The sequence below is a fragment of the Chenopodium quinoa genome, unplaced genomic scaffold (genome assembly GCF_001683475.1).
Source record: "Chenopodium quinoa cultivar QQ74 unplaced genomic scaffold, ASM168347v1, whole genome shotgun sequence".
Lineage (NCBI taxonomy): Eukaryota > Viridiplantae > Streptophyta > Magnoliopsida > Caryophyllales > Amaranthaceae > Chenopodium > Chenopodium quinoa.
In genome coordinates this window covers 666,250-687,438 of record NW_018742931.1, presented here as the reverse complement: position 1 = coordinate 687,438, position 21,189 = coordinate 666,250, and the positions used below count along the sequence as shown (strand labels likewise).

Below are 21,189 nucleotides of genomic sequence, written 5' to 3'. Positions count from 1 at the left end.
AAAAACTGAAAATAAAGAGCAAGAGATAGAGGAAGAAGTTTACTAATTAAGCTTCAAAGTTGAGAAAATGTTGAGATTGAGAGTACAAACTTCAATTAAACTACTTCAATGATTGAAATTGAGAGAAACTAAGCTAATTAATGAGAGTTTTTTTAGAGCTAACTAAGGACCTATGAAGACTAAAAAGGGAAGAAGAAGCCCCAAAATAAAAACCAAGGGTCGCCTTTATACTCCCCAAAGTCACATAGAAAATTCCGTAAAGAAAACCGGGTTTGCATGCAGGAGCGCCCGCTCCTACAAATAGGAGCGCCCGCTCCTAGGCATGGAGCGCCCGCTCCGGCTACTCTTGCGTGGCCCGCTCCTAGTTGCAGCAAAGAAGGTAGATTGTTGGAACTCAGGGAGGAGCGCCCGCTCCTACTTAGGTGCGCGCCCGCTCCTCACTGCATCAGAGGAGGCAGAATGTTAGAGCTCGATTAGGAGCGCCCGCTCCTTGACTGGTGCACGCCCTCTCCTCTTGTGCTTTGCTTCCAAAATAGTTCTTCATGCTCATGCTATATAACCAATTTATCATTACATCTACAAACACGAACACACACTTAAAAAAGATCGGGGAAGCCAAAAGCTATAATCATGCAAAAAAAAAGGAGACAAAAAGGGATAAAAGAGGGAAAAATAACTACAAAATTGTGTCAAAAATGCCATGATAAGTGGACAAATAAAACACTTATCAACTTCCATTTACAATTCTTCTTGTAAAAACAGCAAAACAAGAACATTTCATTATTTTCCTAACTCTAGGTTTCAAATATTAACGAAATTATTAGCACACTAAAGAGAAGCGACCTACTTTTGAGGGGAACTGCAGATTTTCACGGCAAATTCTAGCCAAATTCGCCAGAAATGCGAGCGGAAACCAAATTCTCTCTCCTACACCGGCGTCGGAGCTGATTTTTGCGGGAAAAAGGAACAAAAAAGGGGGGAGGTAACTTCTCTCTCCTACGTCCTTTTTTTCACCCACCAACTACTTCATTTACCCTCCCTATTTTTATTTCTCTTTTTTAAATTTCCAGAAACTATTTTTTTTATTTGGGTATTGGGCATGGGCGCCACTGCCGGGTAACGGGCTATACTTACTCCTATTTACATAGGAGGGGACTTAACTAAAAGCTAGAGGTTCACGATTTTCTAGAGGTGGGCAAGGGCCATGCCGGGCAGCCGCGGGCCGTGCCTCGCCGTGGCTCGTGCCGGGCCAACAGCGGGCGTCCAATTTTTTTTTTTTTTATATATTTTAAATCGATATATTTAAATATTGTATTAGTTTATGTTTTTTTTTTATTATTATATTATTATTGTTCTTTATATTTTTCTTATTTTAGTTCTTTTACTTATTTATTATTATATATGTTATTTTTATTATTAATATATTATAATTAATTTTATTTTTTATTATTATACATCTTTATTATTATTTAGCAAAAAAACAACAATACATATAATTAAAAAATTGACTAGTGCGATAACACAAAAATTGATGAATAACTTATTTTATTATACGCCAGTACGATAAATCGATAATACAATAATTGATAATGATAAAAATCGTACAATAAGTGATGTATAACTTAACTTTATTGCTTATTTTATTATACGGGGTTCGATAATACAAATAATAGCTATAATTAATAGTATGTAATCTAATTATTCTGCTTGTTCGTCTTCGTCTTCCTTCTACTTGTTCAAGTTCATCGCCCAATTGAATTAATTGGGAACTGGTAGAACCCGACGTTCCTTCATCGTCGTCGTTTTGTGCATAAATACGATTTTGGGAGCGAGTTTCAGCATCTAAATAATCCTTGAAACAAACACACATTTCAAGTGTTTCGGGTTTTAGACTTGCTCTTCTATCGTCTAATACTCTTCCTAACGCACTAAAAGCTCTTTTGAAGGCAACGGAGGAGACTTGGATAGCAAAAATATCACGAGCCATTGTCGCCAAAATTGGATGTTTCGTGCTTTGTGATTTCCACCAATCAAGGATGTCGAGGCCGTACTTCTCTTCGTCGTCCATGTCTTTCATGAAGTCGTAACTTAAGTACATTTGCAACTCCGAAACATCGCTTTGTGTTCTTCTAGATGATGATTCACTACCTGAAAACTTAGACATCATGTTAGCAGCTTGTGCAAATAAACCTTTGGCCCTTTTACTTACATTTTTGGATGATTGAGAAGGAGCAAATCGAGACACGGTTCCATATTTAGATTCATAAACTCTATATAAGGAAAAAAATTGATTGGTCACATTAGTTTTATAAGATTCAACATCATCTTCAAATTTCATGCATTGAAAATAAATATCAACTAATAAAAATGTGCCATCATACTTTTACCTTGGATCTAATATAGAAGCAAAAATATAAATCATAGGAAGAGTAGTGTAATATTTATGCCATTTTTCCTCCATTGATGGAAGATATCCATCATAATCGTGTTGTGATCGGTGTTCATCAAAAAGTTGTGTAAGTAAACATGCATTTCTAAGAAACGAATGAGCACAAGGATTATAAATAGAAGAAAAACAATGTGTCAAACTATATAATAATTGTAAAAACTGCATATATTTTTCACAGTTAAACCAATTATCATCTAATAAAGCAGATTGTGGAAATTTTTTATTATAAAAAATTGTTAATGGACCCTTGTACTCGATTGCCATACTCAACATTTCATAGGTGGAGTTCCACCTAGTTGCACAATCCGTTTTGATTTTAATACCCTTTATCCTTTGTTGCCTACAAAAAGCTTTCCATTCTTGAAATCTCATGTTAGAGCTGTTAATAGACATAATAGCATTTCTAATTTTGTGATAAAATGGACTAATTGTTTGGGTTACATCCTTCACACACAAGTTTAAAACATGACAAATGCATCTAATATGAAGTGCATCTCCATCTAATATTACATCGGTTAATTGTGCTTTAACTAAATTTGCACCGAATGTCATAGAAGTTACATTATCAAAAGTCATAGACATGATTTTGGACCTAAGATTATATGCATCAATAGCTTGCATTAAATGATGAGAATTATTAAGACCGGTGTGGGGGTATACAAGCATTTTAAAATGGATAATGCGTTTTTGTAATAACCAATCAGTATCCAACCAATGACAAGTCACACACAAATAGTGATATCCGTAACCACTATCCCATGCATCAGCGGTCAAAGAAACTCTACAAGTAAGATTACTCAATTCATTATATAACTTCAATTTATACTTTTGAAAAGATTTCATGGCAGCCGAACGAACAGTTTTTCTAGAGATTAACACCTATGTTGGGGTTGTAGTGCTTAGTTAATGTAATTGTTAAAGGGATCATTTTCGGCAAAAAGAAAGGGTTGTTCGGCATGTACTAACATTCTCCCAAACTCATCCCTATCTCTCTCATAATTGTAAGTGAAGCTATGTGGATGGAATTGAGAAATTTTGGGTTGGGTTGGATCACTAGATGGTTCACCACATATTTTTACATGTCTAATAAGTTGTCCCGTCCCTCGCTTGGTTTCGGCCGAGTAAATTTTCTTACATGACTTACACTTGGCTTTGGTTCCATCTCTACTTAATTGAAAATGTGCTCAAACATAACTCTTTCTCTTGGTAGCCGCTTGTTCCTCTTCGGTACACCATTCTAATGTGTTTGGAATTTGGGTGGATTGTTCACTCGACCCGACGTCATGTGTTTGGCTACCTTGACTAGTAGGATAAGAAAATTCATGTTGTGAGCCGTATAAATGAGGTGAGAATTGATTTTGTTGAAATTCTGAACAAAGCATAGTCCAAGGAGACATATTGTCAAATGTTCAAATCCTCCCATGGTTTGGGGATGAAAGAAGGGGGTGGAAGTGTTCGGCATGGGCATGTTAGGGGAGGGCATTGAAGTGTTTGAATTTGGTAATTCCCTACTAGTACTAGTACGTTTTGACTTGGCTTTCCTAAAGGAGGAGGAAGATTTCGGGTTTGATGCCATGATTAATAATAATAACAACAACAACAATAATAATACTAATAATAATAACAATAATAATAAATTAATATATAACAACAACAACAACAACAACAACAACAACAACAACAACAACAACAACAACAACAACAACAACAACAACAACAACAACAACAACAACAACAACAACAATAATAATAATAATAATAATAATAACAAATTAAAATAACGTTGAGTTAGATCTTACAACGATGCTTCGATTGCTTTCCGCTAATTAATTTTCCGAACTTATAATTTATTTTTTTATTATATTTTTATAATTGAGAGAATTAGAGAATTAATGATTATATGAGAGGTTTTTTTTTTTTTTTTTTTTTTGAGAAGTAGAGATTATAAGAGAGTAGGAATTAGAGAATAAGAGATTTGAGAATTGATGAATTGTGAAAAAAAAATGAAGGAAGAAGTAAAGTATTTATAAGAAAAATGATGAATTAGCCGTTAGAGTGGTTGTTGGAATATAGTCGTTAATATGGCTGTTACAACGTAGGCGTTTATGGCTGTTGGAAGCTGCGGAAAGTAACCGTTATGCACAGGACGTGCCGTGCTGGGCCGTGCCGCGTGCCGACCTGCGGGCCAAACGACCGTGCCGATTTATCAAAATTTTGTTCACGGCACGGCCCACTGCTGGGCACCGTGCCGTGCCTATGGCGGGCTCGTGTCGGCCGTGCCACCACCGTGTCGTGCTCATGCCGCCCGCGGGCCGGTACGGCCCATGCCCACCTCTACGAGTCTTTTCTTCTCTACTATCTCAATTACACAGTAGAGAGAGAAAGAGAAATACTTAGAGAGAGAAAGAAGATGGAGAATCATGATGGAGGAGAAGTGATGGGGTCAACTTTGACCATGGAGAAAGCAAAGGCTGCTAAGAAGTTGATCGAGAATCACTATCGTGCTCAGATGAAGAACATTCAAGAAAGAAAAGAGAGGTTTTAATTCTCAATTTTTATTTTTGTAAATTTATTTTTAGATTTAATTTCATTTGATTTTTACGCGTTAATTTCAAGCTAATTTCTATTGATTAAGATTTCAACGAATTATACTTTTACAGAAGTTAAATTTAATTCGAGAGCAAAATGTTGAAATTTAATTTCATTGTGCTGAATTCATCACATCTTCTATAGATGGGATGAGTTTTCTTAATTCAGGGTTCTGATAAACTTTGTTACTACTATTTGCAACGATTTAATATAAAGTGTGAATAGAAAATGTTTAATTACATCTTTTATTTAACATATGAAACAGAGATAGTATATTTTTTTTTCAATTTTTATCTTATAATGAAAGAGTTATCTGGCTGGTTCATGATCAACATAAGTACTTTTGCTCATTTGATTTGTTTTCGTATTAGGTGGAAAAACGGGCGTCACACTAATGACTGTTATTATTCTGGTGCATTATTTTAAATTTGGGTTAGAATGTGCCTTTTAAGTGGCGTAAATGCTTAATACCTTATTGTTGTAGACGCTGGTTACTAGAAAAACAGCTAGCTTCTTCGGACGTGCCCGAAGAAGAGAGAATGAGCTTGATTAAGGATTTGGAGCAAAAAGAGACCGAGTTTATGCGGCTGAAAAGGAATAGGATGTGCGTGAATGACTTTGAACTACCATCATTGGGAGATGAGCTTATGGTGAGGTGAGTGTCGATAGTATTAGAAAATTTTATAAAATTGTGATACTTTAAAAGTATAAAAATGAGACGAATCTAACAAAATCTCACATGAATGCTTACTTTATAATATATCACTAAAAATAGTCAAAGTAAGGTGTGTAAATATTGTAAAATGCAAAATATTGCATCTATAAACTGAGGAAGTATTTGTCAAGGCATTGCGACGTGTGTTGGTTGTGGGCTTTGTTTAGGGTAAAAAAACCCTAAGACACGTGGCCCAATAAAGGACTGCCACGTGTCAAGCTTGCAACGGTCAGCAAAGGCCCAATCCCTTTGCGACACGTGTCATTGAACCCTAATTGAGGTACAGCTCTTCCCTACTATAAATAGTAAGGGCAGACCTCATTTATGGGGATCGAATTAATTTCCCAACAACCAACAAAACACAAATCCCCTTGCAAAACGCTCTCAAATCGAGAAGCATTTATTGTCTTATTTCCATCTTTAGAAAGAGACTAACTTAATCTTCGGAGGCGGAACACCCCAGCCCCAGCCGGAGTATTCAGTTATTTGTGCAGGTACCGGCGAAGGAAGGAGCATTCTAGGAAATTGTAACTCTCCCGAAGGACACATAAAAAACCCCCAAAACATCTGGCGCCGTCTGTGGGGAGAGTACTTTCTAGATGACTTCAGAACCGGTACACCCGGGTAAAAGTAGTCAACCTGCCGGTGAGGTTGAGGTCTATTCAGACCAAGACATATCCGACAATCATGAGATTGAAGCCTACACGGTTGCCGATGGTTCCTTCAGAACAAAGCACACCCGTTCCAAAGACAAGAAGGAACGAGCAGAGCAGCCGGCAGGCACAAGTCAGCCTACTAGGGGACCGCTTGGGTTGACTCCCGCTCCAGAAGGAGCCGCCCCAGTCTCCAGAGATGAACTCATCAACATGATGACGAGCTTCAAAGGAGAAATCAGAGGCCTTCTGGACCATACAGCCGGCCCCCGTAAGGGTCAGGCAGAAGAAAGGCGTCTGGCAAAACAGACAGCAAAAACAATCAAGGGTAGAGCATCTACCCCGCATCCGAAGTCAAAAATGCCGGCTAGGCCCTTTGATTTCTCAAAGATACACACTCCCGTAGATGGAGTCAGAAAGCCCGTCCGGCACATTCAGCCGGATGGAACCAAGAAAGTCTATTCTGATGCCCGGACGCTAATTCAAGATAAAAAGACTCAGCAGCGTTCCGAGACAGCTTCTACATCAACCTATCGAGACAGTTTCAATGCCACCTTAGGGAGGCACTCGAGAACAAACTATGACAGCCGGGCGAACGAGGTTTCCGCTCGATCCGGCCCTCATATGATCCAACCGACACTGCAGGGAACTCCGCACACGCCTTTTGGATCTCCGTATGCCCAACCGGGTCTTTTCGGGGGGCATCAGCAGTCGCCTCTCCAGCCTACGGACTGGCAGCTCTAGCTGCTCAACCTTGGGGAACAGCCAACGGCGTTTTCCAGAGAAATCACCGAGATGACCCAGCCGGCTAAAATCAAGAATGTATTAGTAGGTGCCTATGACGGCACCACCAATCCGGAAGATCACCTCATGGCATACACCAACCTGATGTATTTGCAGGGTTTGGATGATGCCTCATGGTGTAGGTGCTTCCCGGCAACGTTGAAAGGGATTGCTCAACGTTGGTTTGGTAACCTCCCAGCCGGATGTATCAATAATTTCAGGACCTTGGCCTACTGGTTTACGTCCAACTTTTCTATGAACATCCCGGCCAAGAACACAAGCCTTGATCTAGGGGCAATCCAGCAGGGAGATAAAGAGGGGCTCCGATCATATGTCAGGCGGTTTAACCTGATGAGGATCCAAATCCAGGGGCTGTCTGATGACGTTGCCTATACTGATTTCTTTAAAGGTTTAAAAGACGGATCAACCTTTAAGTTTGATTTGGTTAGGAAGAGGGTCTCTACTCTTCACGAGGCACTTATGGAGTCGGAGGCCTACATTCAGGCAATGGAATTGTGCGCTGTGAAACTTCCAACGGATTACAAAAGATTCGATAAAAAAGATAATCGGCCTACCCAGTCGGCCAAGAGAGAAGACAAGAGAAAAGGGGTATGGGCGGCAGTCCCATCCGGACAACCTTTCCAGAAAAGAAAGAGGTCAGATCCGTATGTGCCCAAGTACGAGTTCAACAAGGATTGTGCCTCCATCCTCAACGAAGTAAAGGACCGGTTGAATCTTGAAAAACCGGCTCCCATGAAGAGTCCAGTAGGCGCCCGGGACAAGGGCAAATTCTGCCTTTTTCATCAGGAAGTTGGCCATGACACGGAGGGTTGCTATAGCCTCAGGCGGCTCTTTGATCGCCTGGCTGATGAAGGTGCTCTTAAATCATACCTGTCCAAGTCAAAGGGTGCTCCCAAGCAACCAAGAGGACCACCCCCGAAGATGCCGGCTGCTCTATCGGATACGGATGAGGAAACCATCCTGACCATAGCCGGTGGATTTGCGGGAGGCGGGCCTACCATCCGGGGTACAAAAGATAACATTCGGAGATTGGTCAACTCAGTGGATGAGGGCCAGTCGTCTGGATATTCATTTCCGGAAGTTAGCATTTCCGAGAAAGATAGAGGAGAAGTCAGGCGGCCTCATGATGACCCTCTAGTCATCGAGTGCAAAATCACCAATCAAAGAGTTGGGCGGATCCTGATTGATACCGGGAGCTCATCCGATATTATCAGCTACCGGTGCTTGGAGAAACTCAAGTATAAGCCCAGTAGCATGTATCCGGCCCCGCATCCTCTTGTAGGTTTTGGGGGAGGAGTAGTGCATCCGGTGGGCATGATTGATCTACCCATCCGGTTCGGAGAAAAGGGAAAGGGTCGGCACATGGTTGTCAAATTTCTTGTTGTAGGAGAGCTGACTGCCTACAATCTAATTATTGGCCGTCCAACCCTTAACATCTCTAAGGCGGTCATCATCCCATCTTTAATGCTAATTAAGTTTGAAAGGGATGATGGCACAGTCGGTTCCTTGAGAGGGGATCAGAAGATGGCGAGAGAGTGTTACCTCTCGGACATCAAACCTACGCTTGACACAGACATAGTCGAGCTTGACGACTGTGATCAAAGCTTGCCTGCTGCAAAGCCAGCCGGTAAAAAAAGGAAGGCGGACCAACTGGCGCCTTTAAAGGAAAAACAATAGCAATCACTGCCCGGGGAGAGGCCAGACGTCCTACGCCCCCAGCCGGCTGGAGAAATAATTGACATTGTGCTTGAAGACAGCCGGCCAGACAGAACCGTCAAGGTTGGGACGGTTGCGTTTGAAAGTTTGGGATCAGATTTGCTCCTTTTGCTAAAGGAGTTCAAAGATGTGTTTGCCTTTGAAGTAGAAGAGATGCCGGGTGTCAGTCCGGATCTTGCTGTTCATAAACTTGCTGTGGATCCAAAAAAGAAGCCGGTCAGGCAAAAGAAAAGGAACCATGGCGAGGAAAGGTCCCAGGCGGCAGCAGCCGAGGTCAAGAAGCTCTTAGATGCTGGGTTCATCCGGCAATGTTACTACCCGGATTGGGTAGCCAATGTCGTCCTTGTGAAAAAGCCGAATGGAACCTGGCGGATGTGCGTAGATTACACGGATCTGAACAGAGCTTGTCCCAAAGATAGCTACCCGCTTCCAAAGATAGATCATTTGGTAGACTCTACAGCCGGTCATGCCCTGATGAGTTTCATGGATGCCTACTCCGGCTTCCACCAGATACCCTTGTGGAAGAAAGACCAAGAGAAGACGGCTTTTGTCACAGATCAGGGACTGTACTGCTACACGGTGATGCCGTTTGGGTTGAAGAATGCGCCTGCCACTTTCCAACGAATGATGAACTCAGTCTTTTATGACCAGATTGGAAGGAATGTGGAGGCGTATATCGATGACATGATAGTCAAGTCAAAGCTACAGGCGGATCATCTAGCCGACCTCCGAGAAACCTTCACCACCCTCAGGCGGCATAAAGTAATGTTAAACCCGAAAAATGCGTCTTTGGAGTTGAATTTGGAAAGTTTCTCGGATTTTTGATTGATCAGAGAGGCATAGAGGCCAATCCGGACAAAGTGCAAGCGGTGATTGACATGCAATCGCCTCGTACTGTCAGAGAGGTTCAAAAGCTTACCGGTTGCCTGGAGGCCTTGGGGAGATTCCTCAGCCGGTCAGGTGACAAGTGCCTGTATTTCTTTCAAGCAATCAAAAAGAGGTCGAGGTTTGAATGGGGGGAAGAGGCTGAGGCGGAATTTCAAAGGCTGAAGCAACATTTACATTCTTTGCCAAGATTAGTGAGTCCCCTACCCCAGGAGGCTCTCTACATGTACTTGGCCGTCTCAGATCATTCCTTGAGTGTCGTCCTCCTTGCTGAGAGAGACGGCAACCAGCTCCCGGTCTACTTTATAAGCCATGTCCTCCGGAATGCTGAACTACGATATCCCATGATTGAAAAATTCGGTCTGGCATTGTTCAAGGCAGTCAAGCGGTTGAAACCGTATTTCCTGGCCCATCCGGTTACTGTTTTCACTGACCAGCCGCTCAAAAGGCCTATGACAACTCTGGAGTCATCCGGAAGAATGATTAAATGGGCAGTGGAGATTCAAAGTCTAGAAGTCAGTTTCGAGCCCAAGCGGGCAGTAAAGGGTCAGGCGTTTGCCGACTTTATTGTTGAAATGACAAGATCGATACAGCCGGGTAGAACTGATCAAGTTTGGAAAGTTTTTGTAGACGGGAGCTCTACGCTGAATGGTTGTGGGGCAGGCGTAATCTGTCATTATCCAGAAGGGGATAAATACGAGTATGCTCTACGATTCAAGTTTCAAGCTTCGAATAATGAAGCTGAATATGAGGCCCTGCTAGCCGGTATCCGCATGTGTAAAGCAGCCGGGGCAAGGAAAATTGACGCCTGCTCAGATTCTCAACTCATCGTTAGCCAGTTCAACGGTGACTATGAGGCCACTCATCCGGTGATGATTAAGTATCTTCAGGCGGTCAAAGAGGAGGCTGGGGCACTTGATGAATTCAATCTAAGTCAAATACCCAGATCCGAGAATAATCAGGCGGACGCATTAGCCAAACTCGCATCATCCGCCACATGTGATACGCCTAGGTCAGTGTTCTGGGAAGTCATGGAAAAGAAGAGCATTGAATGTGACCCCATTGGAGTTCTGGATCGAAGCTCCACTTGGATGGACCCCATCCGGGAGTACCTGGTAGACGGCACTCTACCGGATGTCTCATCAGAGGCGGCTGCTCTTAAAAGACGAGCATTAAGCTTCGTAATGCACAAAGGTGAACTTTTCCGGAAGGGTTACTTGCAGCCGCTATACAAGTGTGTTACCCCAGAAAGGGGAAAGGAAATATTGGAAGATCTGCACGCCGGCTTCTGTGGATCGCACATTGGCGGAAAGACCCTAGCCAAAAAAGCCAGGCGGCAAGGATACTTTTGGCCTACCCTTGAGGCGGATGCACTGGATATGGTAAAAAGATGCGACAAGTGCCAGAGATTCGGCCGGCTGATCCGACAACCGGCAACATATTTAACAGCTATTTCCAGCCCAATTCCTTTTGCCAAATGGGGCATGGATATTTTGGGACCATACACTCCTGCCCCAGGCGGCAAAAGATACATCTTGGTGGCTGTAGATTACTTCACCAAGTGGGTTGAGGCCGAGGCGGTTAAGGGCATCAAAACTAAGGATGTCATCTCCTTTATCTGGAGAAATGTCATCACCCGGTTCGGTGTACCAATGTCAATGGTCTTTGACAATGGCCCCCAGTTTGAAACGCCTGTCCTAAAGACTTGGTTGCAAGATCAAGGAATTTCCCATTACTTTGCATCCGTTGGCCGTCCGCAAGCAAACGGTCAAGTAGAAGCTTTTAACAAGCTCATCTCAGGCGGAATAAAGAAAAAGATTGAAAAAGCAGGCGGTCTTTGGGCAGAAGAGTTGACTCATGTTCTTTGGTCTATCAGAACCACTGAGAAGGGTCAACCGGTGAAACTCCATTTCTTATGGCATATGGCACCGAGGCGGTACTTCCCATCGAATTATATGAGCCAACACTCCGAATCATGTTATATGATGAAGAAGCAAATTGGGAAGCTATGCGCCTGGCATTAGATACTCTTCCCGAGAAAAGGGGCAACGCCGCCTTGCGTCATGAAATCTACCGTCTGCGAATGACGAGGGCCTACAACAGAAGGGTGCGTAAACGCCCCCTCAAGATTGGAGATTTTGTTTTACGAAAGCTTGAAGCAACCGGTAGGGCAAACGAGCAAGGGAAACTGACCCCAAACTGGGAAGGACCCTACCGAATTTTTGAAGAAGTTAGAAACGGCACATACCGCCTGGAAACCCCAGACGGAATGCGGCTGCCTCGTACCTGGAATGTAGATAACTTGAAAAAGTACTACTTCTAAGGATGTTGTAATTTTTTGCATAGTATTGAAATGAGAAAGCATATAATTTCCATTCATACAAATGTATTTGCACCTGTCTAGTGAAAAATCACAGACGGAAGAACACTTGTTAAAAACCACTGCTCCAAAAAGAGCAGTCATCCAACGACACCCATCCGGGTGATATCGTTGAAGAGAACATCTCCCTTTCGGGTGGTACATTGTTCTAGCGATCCAATAACTCAGACGGCATTTTCTTATAGAATGAACAGCCGTCAGAAGTGATCCATCGTATCCAGGTATGCCAGCCGGGGCAAGGTTAGATCAGTCACTGATCACCCATCCGGCTGCCGTGAAACGGCTGCCTGTTTATCGTTAGGAGTAAACAGATGGCCATTTCAGGGGCATATTATTGTACCAGCCGGGGCAAGGTTAGATCAGTCACTGATCACCCATCCGGCTGCCGTGAAACGGCTGCCTGTTTACCGTTGGAGTAAACAGATGGCCATTCCGGGGGCATATTAATGTACCAGCCGGGGCAAGGTTAGATCAGTCACTGATCACCCATCCGGCTGCCGTGAAACGGCTGCCTGATTACCGTTGGAATAAACAGATGGCCATTTCAAAGGCATATCGTTACCTCATCCGGCTTTTTCAAAAAAGCTAACCGGATGAGTAAATAATAAAAATAAACAAAAATATATATATATTCAAATGTAAAGACAGAATATCAAAACCGACTGTGTCGGTCAGTAGATTAAGATTTCAAGTATCAAATGTAATGTTAACCGGACCCCCATCCGGCAAAGATACATCAAAAACTACTCGGCTCGCAGGCCGGAAAAGAAGATAGAAAATTGTTTATGGTTGCTGTTGAGGATCCGGCTGCTGGACTGCATCGACTGGAATTTCGGCCGATTGCTCCATCACTTGTTGATCCCCCGCATCGACTGGAACTTCGCCTGATTGCTCCATCGCTTGTTGATCCCCATCCGGGGCATCTTGAATAGCATCATCCGGCTGAATCACGTTGTTGCTCTCAACCCACTCGTCGAAAGCGGGAGGGGCGTCAGTTCCGAGCGCTTTGGCCTCGTAAGCTTCAGAGGCATACTGGTATAGAAGATTCCAGTATTCGTACTCAAGGTCCGGGTGGAGCAGGCCCCAAGCGAGCTTCATTCGTTCTTCGCAGTCGGCCTCATTCTCAGCAATCAGGAGGAGTTGTTCCTCTTCCAGCTCTTTCTTATGAGCCGCCTGATTGTTAGCAAGTTTAGTCACCAGCCGGCTGTTGTCCTTCCGGAGATTGACATTTTCCTTATCAGCATTCTCCAGTACTTTAAGGTCAGCTTGAAGATTTTTGACCTGGAGCTCAAGCTCATCAACTCTCTTCAAGGCCGCCTCTCCAGCCTCAGCCGCCTTCTTCAGCAGTTCCTCCTGTTGCAACTTTCGTTGTTCAGTTTCCAAGTCATATGAAATGGCATTGAATTGGCAAACGTCAATAAGCTCAGATGCGCGCTTCAAAGCGTCTCTTACCTCCTCTTGCTTCTTGCGAAGAGGGACGCTAAGCCCGTCAACCCTCAGCAGTTTCTGCAATATCAACCGGTAAAAGTGTTAGAAAGATCAAAAATAAAGTCCTTGCATCTGTTAAAGCATAGGTCATCCGGTTTATGTACCTCAGCAAGGAGAGAAGTGATCCGGTCAAGATTAACCGTGTGCACAGCCGGCACAGATTCTCTCTCAGACCGAGTGATGGTCTTGACCATCCTCTTAGCATACTGCTGGTAGTTTGGACGGCTGGAGGTTGTATCTGCAATCATAGAATCAGCTGTAAGGTAGTGGGCATAAGCCTCGCCAATATTCAGGCGGTGTCCAGAAGAGTCCCCGGATTGGCTTGCTTGGGTCTTTACCCTCATATGACCAAGCGGCCAGGGGGGATCGAAGGCAGAAGTGTTACCTCTCTCGGACTGTGGGGTTAAAGCCCCCCCAGCCGCTAAAGAACCGGAGCCCGTCATAGTATGAGCATCCGGTCTTAATCACTCCGCCACCATTTCAAAGTGGGGAGTGAATTGCAGGCTCTTCCCTGCAGTTGTTGGCCTGTCTTTGTCAGGCGTTTTTTCGTTTCTGGCTTGCAGCCGGGTCAGAAGCCGCCACCCTAGGAACTTTGGCGGCTGGCTTGGGAATGTTCCCAGCCGGACGTTTTTGCATACTCGCTATAGAGCGAGGTATGACTTGGCTCCCAGCCTGAAAACAGTCACAATAGGATGCATCCGGTAAAAACCTCGTAGCAAGGAAAAAGTGCATCCGGCAAAAACAAAAATGGTTCAGAAAAGACTACCCCGGTATTTTTGGCGGCCATCGCCGCCCTCTTTGCCTCAAGCTGCTTCTTCCTCAAGAGGATGGCAGGGGTAGCAGGAGTCTTCTCTGGCGGCACCATTCTTATCGCTTCTTCTGCAAAACCAGAAGAGTAAACATGGTTAGAGAACAAAGCATACCCATCAGGGAAAAAATTGATAAATTAGTAAACCTACCCTTGCTGAACATAGTGCTCAAGTTACAAAGAGACAAAAAACCCTCATCCTTAAACCAGTCCGGATGAGGCACCCAAAATTTGGGAACTACGATCTCACCCCCGTCATCTAGTGGGGCGGTTGTCTTCAGAAAGAGAACTTTCTCCATTATTTGGTCCCATGCCTCTCCCGGTACTCTAGGGAGAGCGCATTTCCTACCCATTAAGACCGGGTGCTTATTGTATCTACGCAGCCGGCGGTTGAGTTGGAGGGAGGGGGAAGAGACTACATAAAATTTACTCTTCCAGTTACTCCACTTGGACGGCTTGTCCAAAGTCATCATGTACTCAGGAAGCGTGGTGAGAGTGTACCACGCATTCCACCCACCCGGCGCTCTGCTTAAATAGTGCATGTGCGCAAATGCCTGCCAGCTTGGCTTGACACCCTGCAGTTCACAGGCTGCTATATATCCAAGAATGTTGACCCATGAATTAGGGGTCAACTGCCATACGCCTAAGTCATACCCCTTCAGTATGGCTTTTATGCAGTGATGAAGGGGGAACCGGAGGCCTGCTGAAAACGCCGCCTCATAGCAGCCGAAGAAGTTGTCGGCATGTTCAATGTCGTCTGTCCAAACGACACTTGCCTCCGCAGGCGAGACGACCACTTCCCATCCCTCTCCAACCGGCTTTTTCTGCAAAAAAGCAGGGAGTGTGGCGTTCAAAGTGACCACATCCCTGGCGGACATGGTCATATCAGTCGGGTCACCCTTAGCCGGCCATTTGTAGGCCTCTTCTTCAACAAGAGCCGCCTCTGCAGAAGACTCTTCATTCGGGCCAGGGCCGGACTCCCCATTATCACCTGATCTTTCTCCAGACGCCTCTCCGGATTCCTCTCCGCCGGAACCAGAGTTATCCAAGATACTGTCACCCGGGGTGCTAGGTATACTTGGAGAATTTTGCAGAACTTCCTCATTAGGACCCACCTCAGCCGGTTCCTCGGCTTGTTCTTGATTTATAGGGTCAGCCGGATCAGCGACTGCATCATCAGACTGATAGTCAGGGTCGATTGCCGTCACTCTGATCCGAGCCATTCTGTCCTGCACATGAACAGAGACGGTCGGATTCGATGTAGGAGAAGGTTGTTCCAAGCACCCCCAGACGGCAATCCCAGTCCTAGACTCAGCCGTCCCAGGTGACCGGCTGACCACGGTCGTAGGCTGTGCCGTGTGTGCATTGGTGAAGTCCATATCCTAATGCTATGCAACCGGAAATAAAAGAAAGTGACAAGTATAAAATGCAGGCGGTACCTTTGAAAATTGAGATTTGTCTAAAAGGATGGCTTGAAACCTACACAGGCGGAAATCTCCAAATGAGTTTGAAGCTGAAATGAAGAAAAAGGGTCAGATATATTAAATGGACTCATTCAAAAGACCCCCATGCGGTTAAAACCGGATGGGGTGTATTTAAATGTTTGAGAAAAAGCCAAGGCTGCTCAAACCACCCCCATGCGGTTAAATATCGGATGGGGTTTATTTAACCGTTTGAGAAGAAGCTGAGGCTGCTCAAACAACCCCCATACGGTTAAAAACCGGATGGGGGAAATTTATATACCGTTTGAGAAGAAGCTGAGGCTGCTCAAACAACCCCCATACGGTTAAAAACCGGATGGGGGCATTTTAAACGATGTTTGAGAAAAAGCTAAGGCTGCTCAAACAACCCCCATACGGTTAAAAACCGGATGGGGGCAATTTAAATATTGTTTGGGAAAAAGCAAAGGCTGCTCAAACAACCCCCATACGGTTAAATGCCGGATGGGGGCTATTTAAACGATGTTTGAGAAGAAGCTGAGGCTGCTCAAACAACCCCCATACGGTTAAAAACCGGATGGGGGCATTTTAAACGATGTTTGAGAAAAAGCTAAGGCTGCTCAAACAACCCCCATACGGTTAAAAACCGGATGGGGGCAATTTAAATATTGTTTGGGAAAAAGCAAAGGCTGCTCAAACAACCCCCATACGGTTAAATGCCGGATGGGGGCTATTTAAACGATGTTTGAGAAGAGCTGAGGCTGCTCAAACAACCCCCATACGGTTAAAAACCGGATGGGGGCATTTTAAATACCGTTTGAGAAGAAGCTGAGGCTGCTCAAACAACCCCCATACGGTTAAAAACCGGATGGGGGCAATTTAAATATTGTTTGGGAAAAAGCAAAGGCTGCTCAAACAACCCCCATACGGTTAAATGCCGGATGGGGGCTATTTAAACGATGTTTGAGAAGAAGCTGAGGCTGCTCAAACAACCCCCATACGGTTAAAAACCGGATGGGGGCATTTTAAATACCGTTTGAGAAGAAGCTGAGGCTGCTCAAACAACCCCCATACGGTTAAAAACCGGATGGGGGCAATTTAAATATTGTTTGGGAAAAAGCAAAGGCTGCTCAAACAACCCCCATACGGTTAAAAACCGGATGGGGGCATTTTAAACGATGTTTGAGAAAAAGCAAATGTTGCTCAAACAACCCCCATACGGTTAAATACCGGATGGGGGCTATGTGAACGATGTTTGAGAAACTAGATTGCTCAAACAACCCCCATCCGGTTGTATGCCGGATGGGGGTATACTGAATGCATCTTAAATAAATTCCTTGAAAGATGCGGAGGCACGAATGATGACCCAACCGGCTTCATAACCGGTTGGGGTTTTTTCGAAATCACTTAATGGAAATTCGTAAAAAAATCCTAGTGTTAAAACCGGATGGGGGTGTTAATTTGCATAATGCTTAAATGTTGAAGACTCCCAGGCGGTGCTATGCCGGCTGGGGGAGAAGATCCAGCAATGGGATATGGGTTAAGGGCCCCCCAGGCGGCATGCAACCCGGATGGGGTTAAACGTTCAAAATCATCAAAAGCAAAAAGTAAAAAAAAAAAAAAAAAAAAAAAAAAAAAAAAAAAAAGAGCAAAGGGCAGCCCGTACCTTAGAGTGGAGAAAAAGAGCCCAACCGGTCGCCGGATGCAAGAAAAACTTGGGAAATAGTGCAGCCGGTATCAGAGCGCTCTCCGAAAATTTTTGAAGAAATGTGTAAAGTGTGGAGAAGAGAGAGAGTGTTATGTATTTATAGAGAAGGAGCAGAAGGCGAAACGATGCCTTCTGCCCTAAAAACTTGAAATTTGAAAAAAGGAGGGAAGAAGACGAACCGTCTCCTCCCATGCGTCTGACACTTGTCACAGGTGACACGTGGATATTCCACGTCACACCTGTGAGGGGCAGATATTTAGGGTAAAAAAACCCTAAGACACGTGGCCCAATAAAGGACTGCCACGTGTCAAGCTTGCAACGGTCAGCAAAGGCCCAATCCCTTTGCGACACGTGTCATTGAACCCTAATTGAGGTACAGCTCTTCCCTACTATAAATAGTAAGGGCAGACCTCATTTATGGGGATCGAATTAATTTCCCAACAACCAACAAAACACAAATCCCCTTGCAAAACGCTCTCAAATCGAGAAGCATTTATTGTCTTATTTCCATATTTAGAAAGAGACTAACTTAATCTTCGGAGGCGGAACACCCCAGCTCCAGCCGGAGTATTCCGTTATTTGTGCAGGTACCGGCGAAGGAAGGAGCATTCTAGGAAATTGTAACTCTCCCGAAGGACACATAAAAAACCCCCAAAACAGGCTTTGTTCATATTGTTTTAAATTTTCATTCTGCAGGTCCAACTGTGCCGGGAAAAGAAATCTGGAAATATATATGCCATGAAAAAATTGAAGAAATCTGAAATGCTTAGTAAAGGACAGGTACTATTTTACATATGTTGATTTTTGATGCAAGTCCATAAAGTTAAGTTTATCCTAGAATTAGGAATATTCTGTAGCCGGCGACGTATATTTGAGCTAATTAGTTGGTTCATGTTGTGTATGTTGTACACTTGTACTACTTGATCTCATCAACACATCATCTAGATATGCAAAAATTGTGATTTTTTCCCCCTAATCTCCTACAAGTGTTCCATATTCGTCAATGGGATATTGAGGCTGTCTCTGCTTCTGTGAATGGTGCTAATGTCTGAATCTCTTCATTTGTTTAGTGGGGCTATTGAAAAAACTGATGAGCACAATAGCCTTGTAACACTGGAAATAACAGCTTGTGGTGGCTGCCACTATCCTCATCTATCACCAGTTCTTACCTCCAATTGTTTTTGCGTGGACTCTGTATCATGGCAAAGAATTAGTTTCATCTACTGATATTACTGATGTGTAATTTGTTCTTTTTAACATGTCATCTTTTCTCTGTTCACGCATCATGCTCTGTGTTTTCCTTGCGGGGATATCATTGTCTTATTCATGACTTTTTTAACTGAATCACCTCTGTCAAAGCTATACTTTTACCATGAGAATCCAGATTTTTTTTGCCTCTGTAGTGTGAATTCTCACTTAATGGCCTTGTAGAGAAGTTTGTTTCATCTCAAATTCTTCTTCTTTTCCAGGCGGAACATGTTAGAGCTGAAAGGAACTTGGTTGCAGAAGTTGACAGTCACTGCATTGTAAAACTGTATTACTCCTTTCAAGATGCTGAACATTTGTATCTGATTATGGAATATCTTTCAGGCGGTGACATGATGACCCTTCTGATGAGGGAGGATATCTTAACTGAAAAGGTTGCAAAATTTTACATAGCACAGAGTGTCTTGGCAGTAGAATCTATTCACAAGCACAACTATATCCACAGGTTTGAATTGCATCATTTTCTGAGTTGTGAAGCTCATAAATCATCATCATCATTATTGATAATCGATTTTAATGCTTGTATCCTCTATTAATTTGTGAGCAGCTGCTGAGGTTATTTTTACTGAACTCTTTATCCAGGGATATCAAACCTGACAACCTTCTTCTTGATAAGAGCGGTCATATGAAACTTTCAGATTTTGGCCTCTGTAAACCTCTTGATTGTGCAACATTGTCTACTATCAATGAAAACGAATCCATGGATGACTCTTCTAGAGATTCAATGGATATAGATGCTACCCTTCCTGATGCTGGTAATGGTCACAGTTGGAGAAGTGCTCGTGAGCAACTTCAGCACTGGCAAAGGAATAGGAGAAGCTTGGTAAGCTATGTGCATCCATTTCCAGGGATATTCTGAAGGTGGTTGCTTAATTCTTGAGGAATAGTTTCTATATTTTTTTTATTAGTGCAATGGAGTAGTTCCATATCAATTATGAATGTTATCAATCTTCCTGTAACCAATAGTAAAAGGTCATATGCAGTGGCCAGTAGGCTCCGACTTCCAAATAGTAAATGCTGAAATTCTTTTTATCTATAGTGAGTCATTGCAAAACTAATATGAAAAATGCAGTTTTTCTTTCTGCATAGATTTATACGATCTTCTTGAGCTGATGCTCTATGACTTAGAAAATTCTTGAGGGTTGCTTTGAGCATGCTTCTACTTAGAAAAGTGAAGTAAAATGTGTTTTTTTTTTTTTTTTTTGGGTTCCAAAACAAATGCAAGGAGCCTCTATGCTTGGAGGCTAAGGCATGCAATTGTTTATCTAAATAGGGTCATATCCTACATTAAGTTCATATTTTTCTCTCTGTAAAGCAGATGTTCATACTTAATGGCTTTAGAATCTTAATTAGTCAATTAATATATTGCTCAGTTGAATGTCTGGAAGCTAATCTATAATCTACTGGTACACTCTTGTTGCATCGATAATTGAAAGGCAGAGTGCTGATGTGGCTGATGTGAGTGACTGAGTTTACTTGCTACTGTCAAATGTTTAAGCATAGTTGAAATAATAAATCTCCTTTGCCTTGCAAATTAATGCTAGCTTCTTACCTTTTTTAGTTTTGTTTTTTTGGGTGAAATTTAACAGGCATTTTCAATTGTGGGTACACCTGATTATATTGCTCCTGAAGTTTTACTGAAGAAAGGATATGGAATGGAATGTGACTGGTATGCTTTATCATTTAATTCATAAGATGTTTGGGATGGTTGCATTAAAATACTACTACATTGTAATTATCTTGAGTGTTTATGATATGACGTAATTCATTGAAGTTTCAAACACGTGATAAGCATTACTTGGTATTTAGACTAGAGTTCCTAGGACTATGTTGCGTTGCCAACTGCTCATTTGTTTAAAATCAATACTCTAGTTTTGTATATTATGATTATGTCACCGCCACAATTTTTCGGGTCTGCGGCATACCTAGATTACGTTATTTCCATGAAAAATTTACGTACCTTTATGTAAAAAAAAACATGGGTCAACTAGAACAATAAAAAAGAAAGTCAATAACTAAAAAAGTCCTCTCTCTCCCACGTGCCCCGTATATTAACGAAGATTTAGTCCTTATTTTCCTCTCCAATAATGATGCTTGTATGTTGGGAGTACTGAATTATCTAGTTGTATGTCTATACGTCTTCTGAATTTTTTAGCAATCAAAAGAGTCCAAGTTTTCAAGCTTTAGCATGTAGATCTCTCATTCATGGGGCTCAATCTCCTAAATGCAAATTATGCAGGATAGAAGGGTAAATTAAATGTGAAAAGAAGTCTGGAATAATTGGTTAAA

At 43.0% G+C, this 21,189-nt stretch overlaps 2 protein-coding genes across 2 annotated transcripts in view; both read left to right on the top strand.

Annotated features, from left to right (window-relative positions):
* Positions 1–19,140, top strand: part of LOC110728398 — a 59,024-nt gene extending 39,884 nt beyond the window's left edge. The window contains exon 14 of the mRNA XM_021908052.1: positions 19,104–19,140. The gene's annotated coding sequence lies outside the window, so the exon portion shown is untranslated. The remainder of the gene's footprint in view (positions 1–19,103) is intronic.
* On the top strand, positions 16,861–20,370 carry LOC110728361 (serine/threonine-protein kinase 38-like). Its single transcript, XM_021908007.1, has 5 exons — positions 16,861–16,887; positions 18,331–18,414; positions 19,038–19,345; positions 19,483–19,723; positions 20,341–20,370. The coding sequence occupies exons 1-5, from the start codon at positions 16,861–16,863 to the stop codon at positions 20,368–20,370; spliced, it is 690 nt and encodes a 229-aa protein (XP_021763699.1).
* Positions 20,371–21,189: the final 819 nt, after the last annotated feature.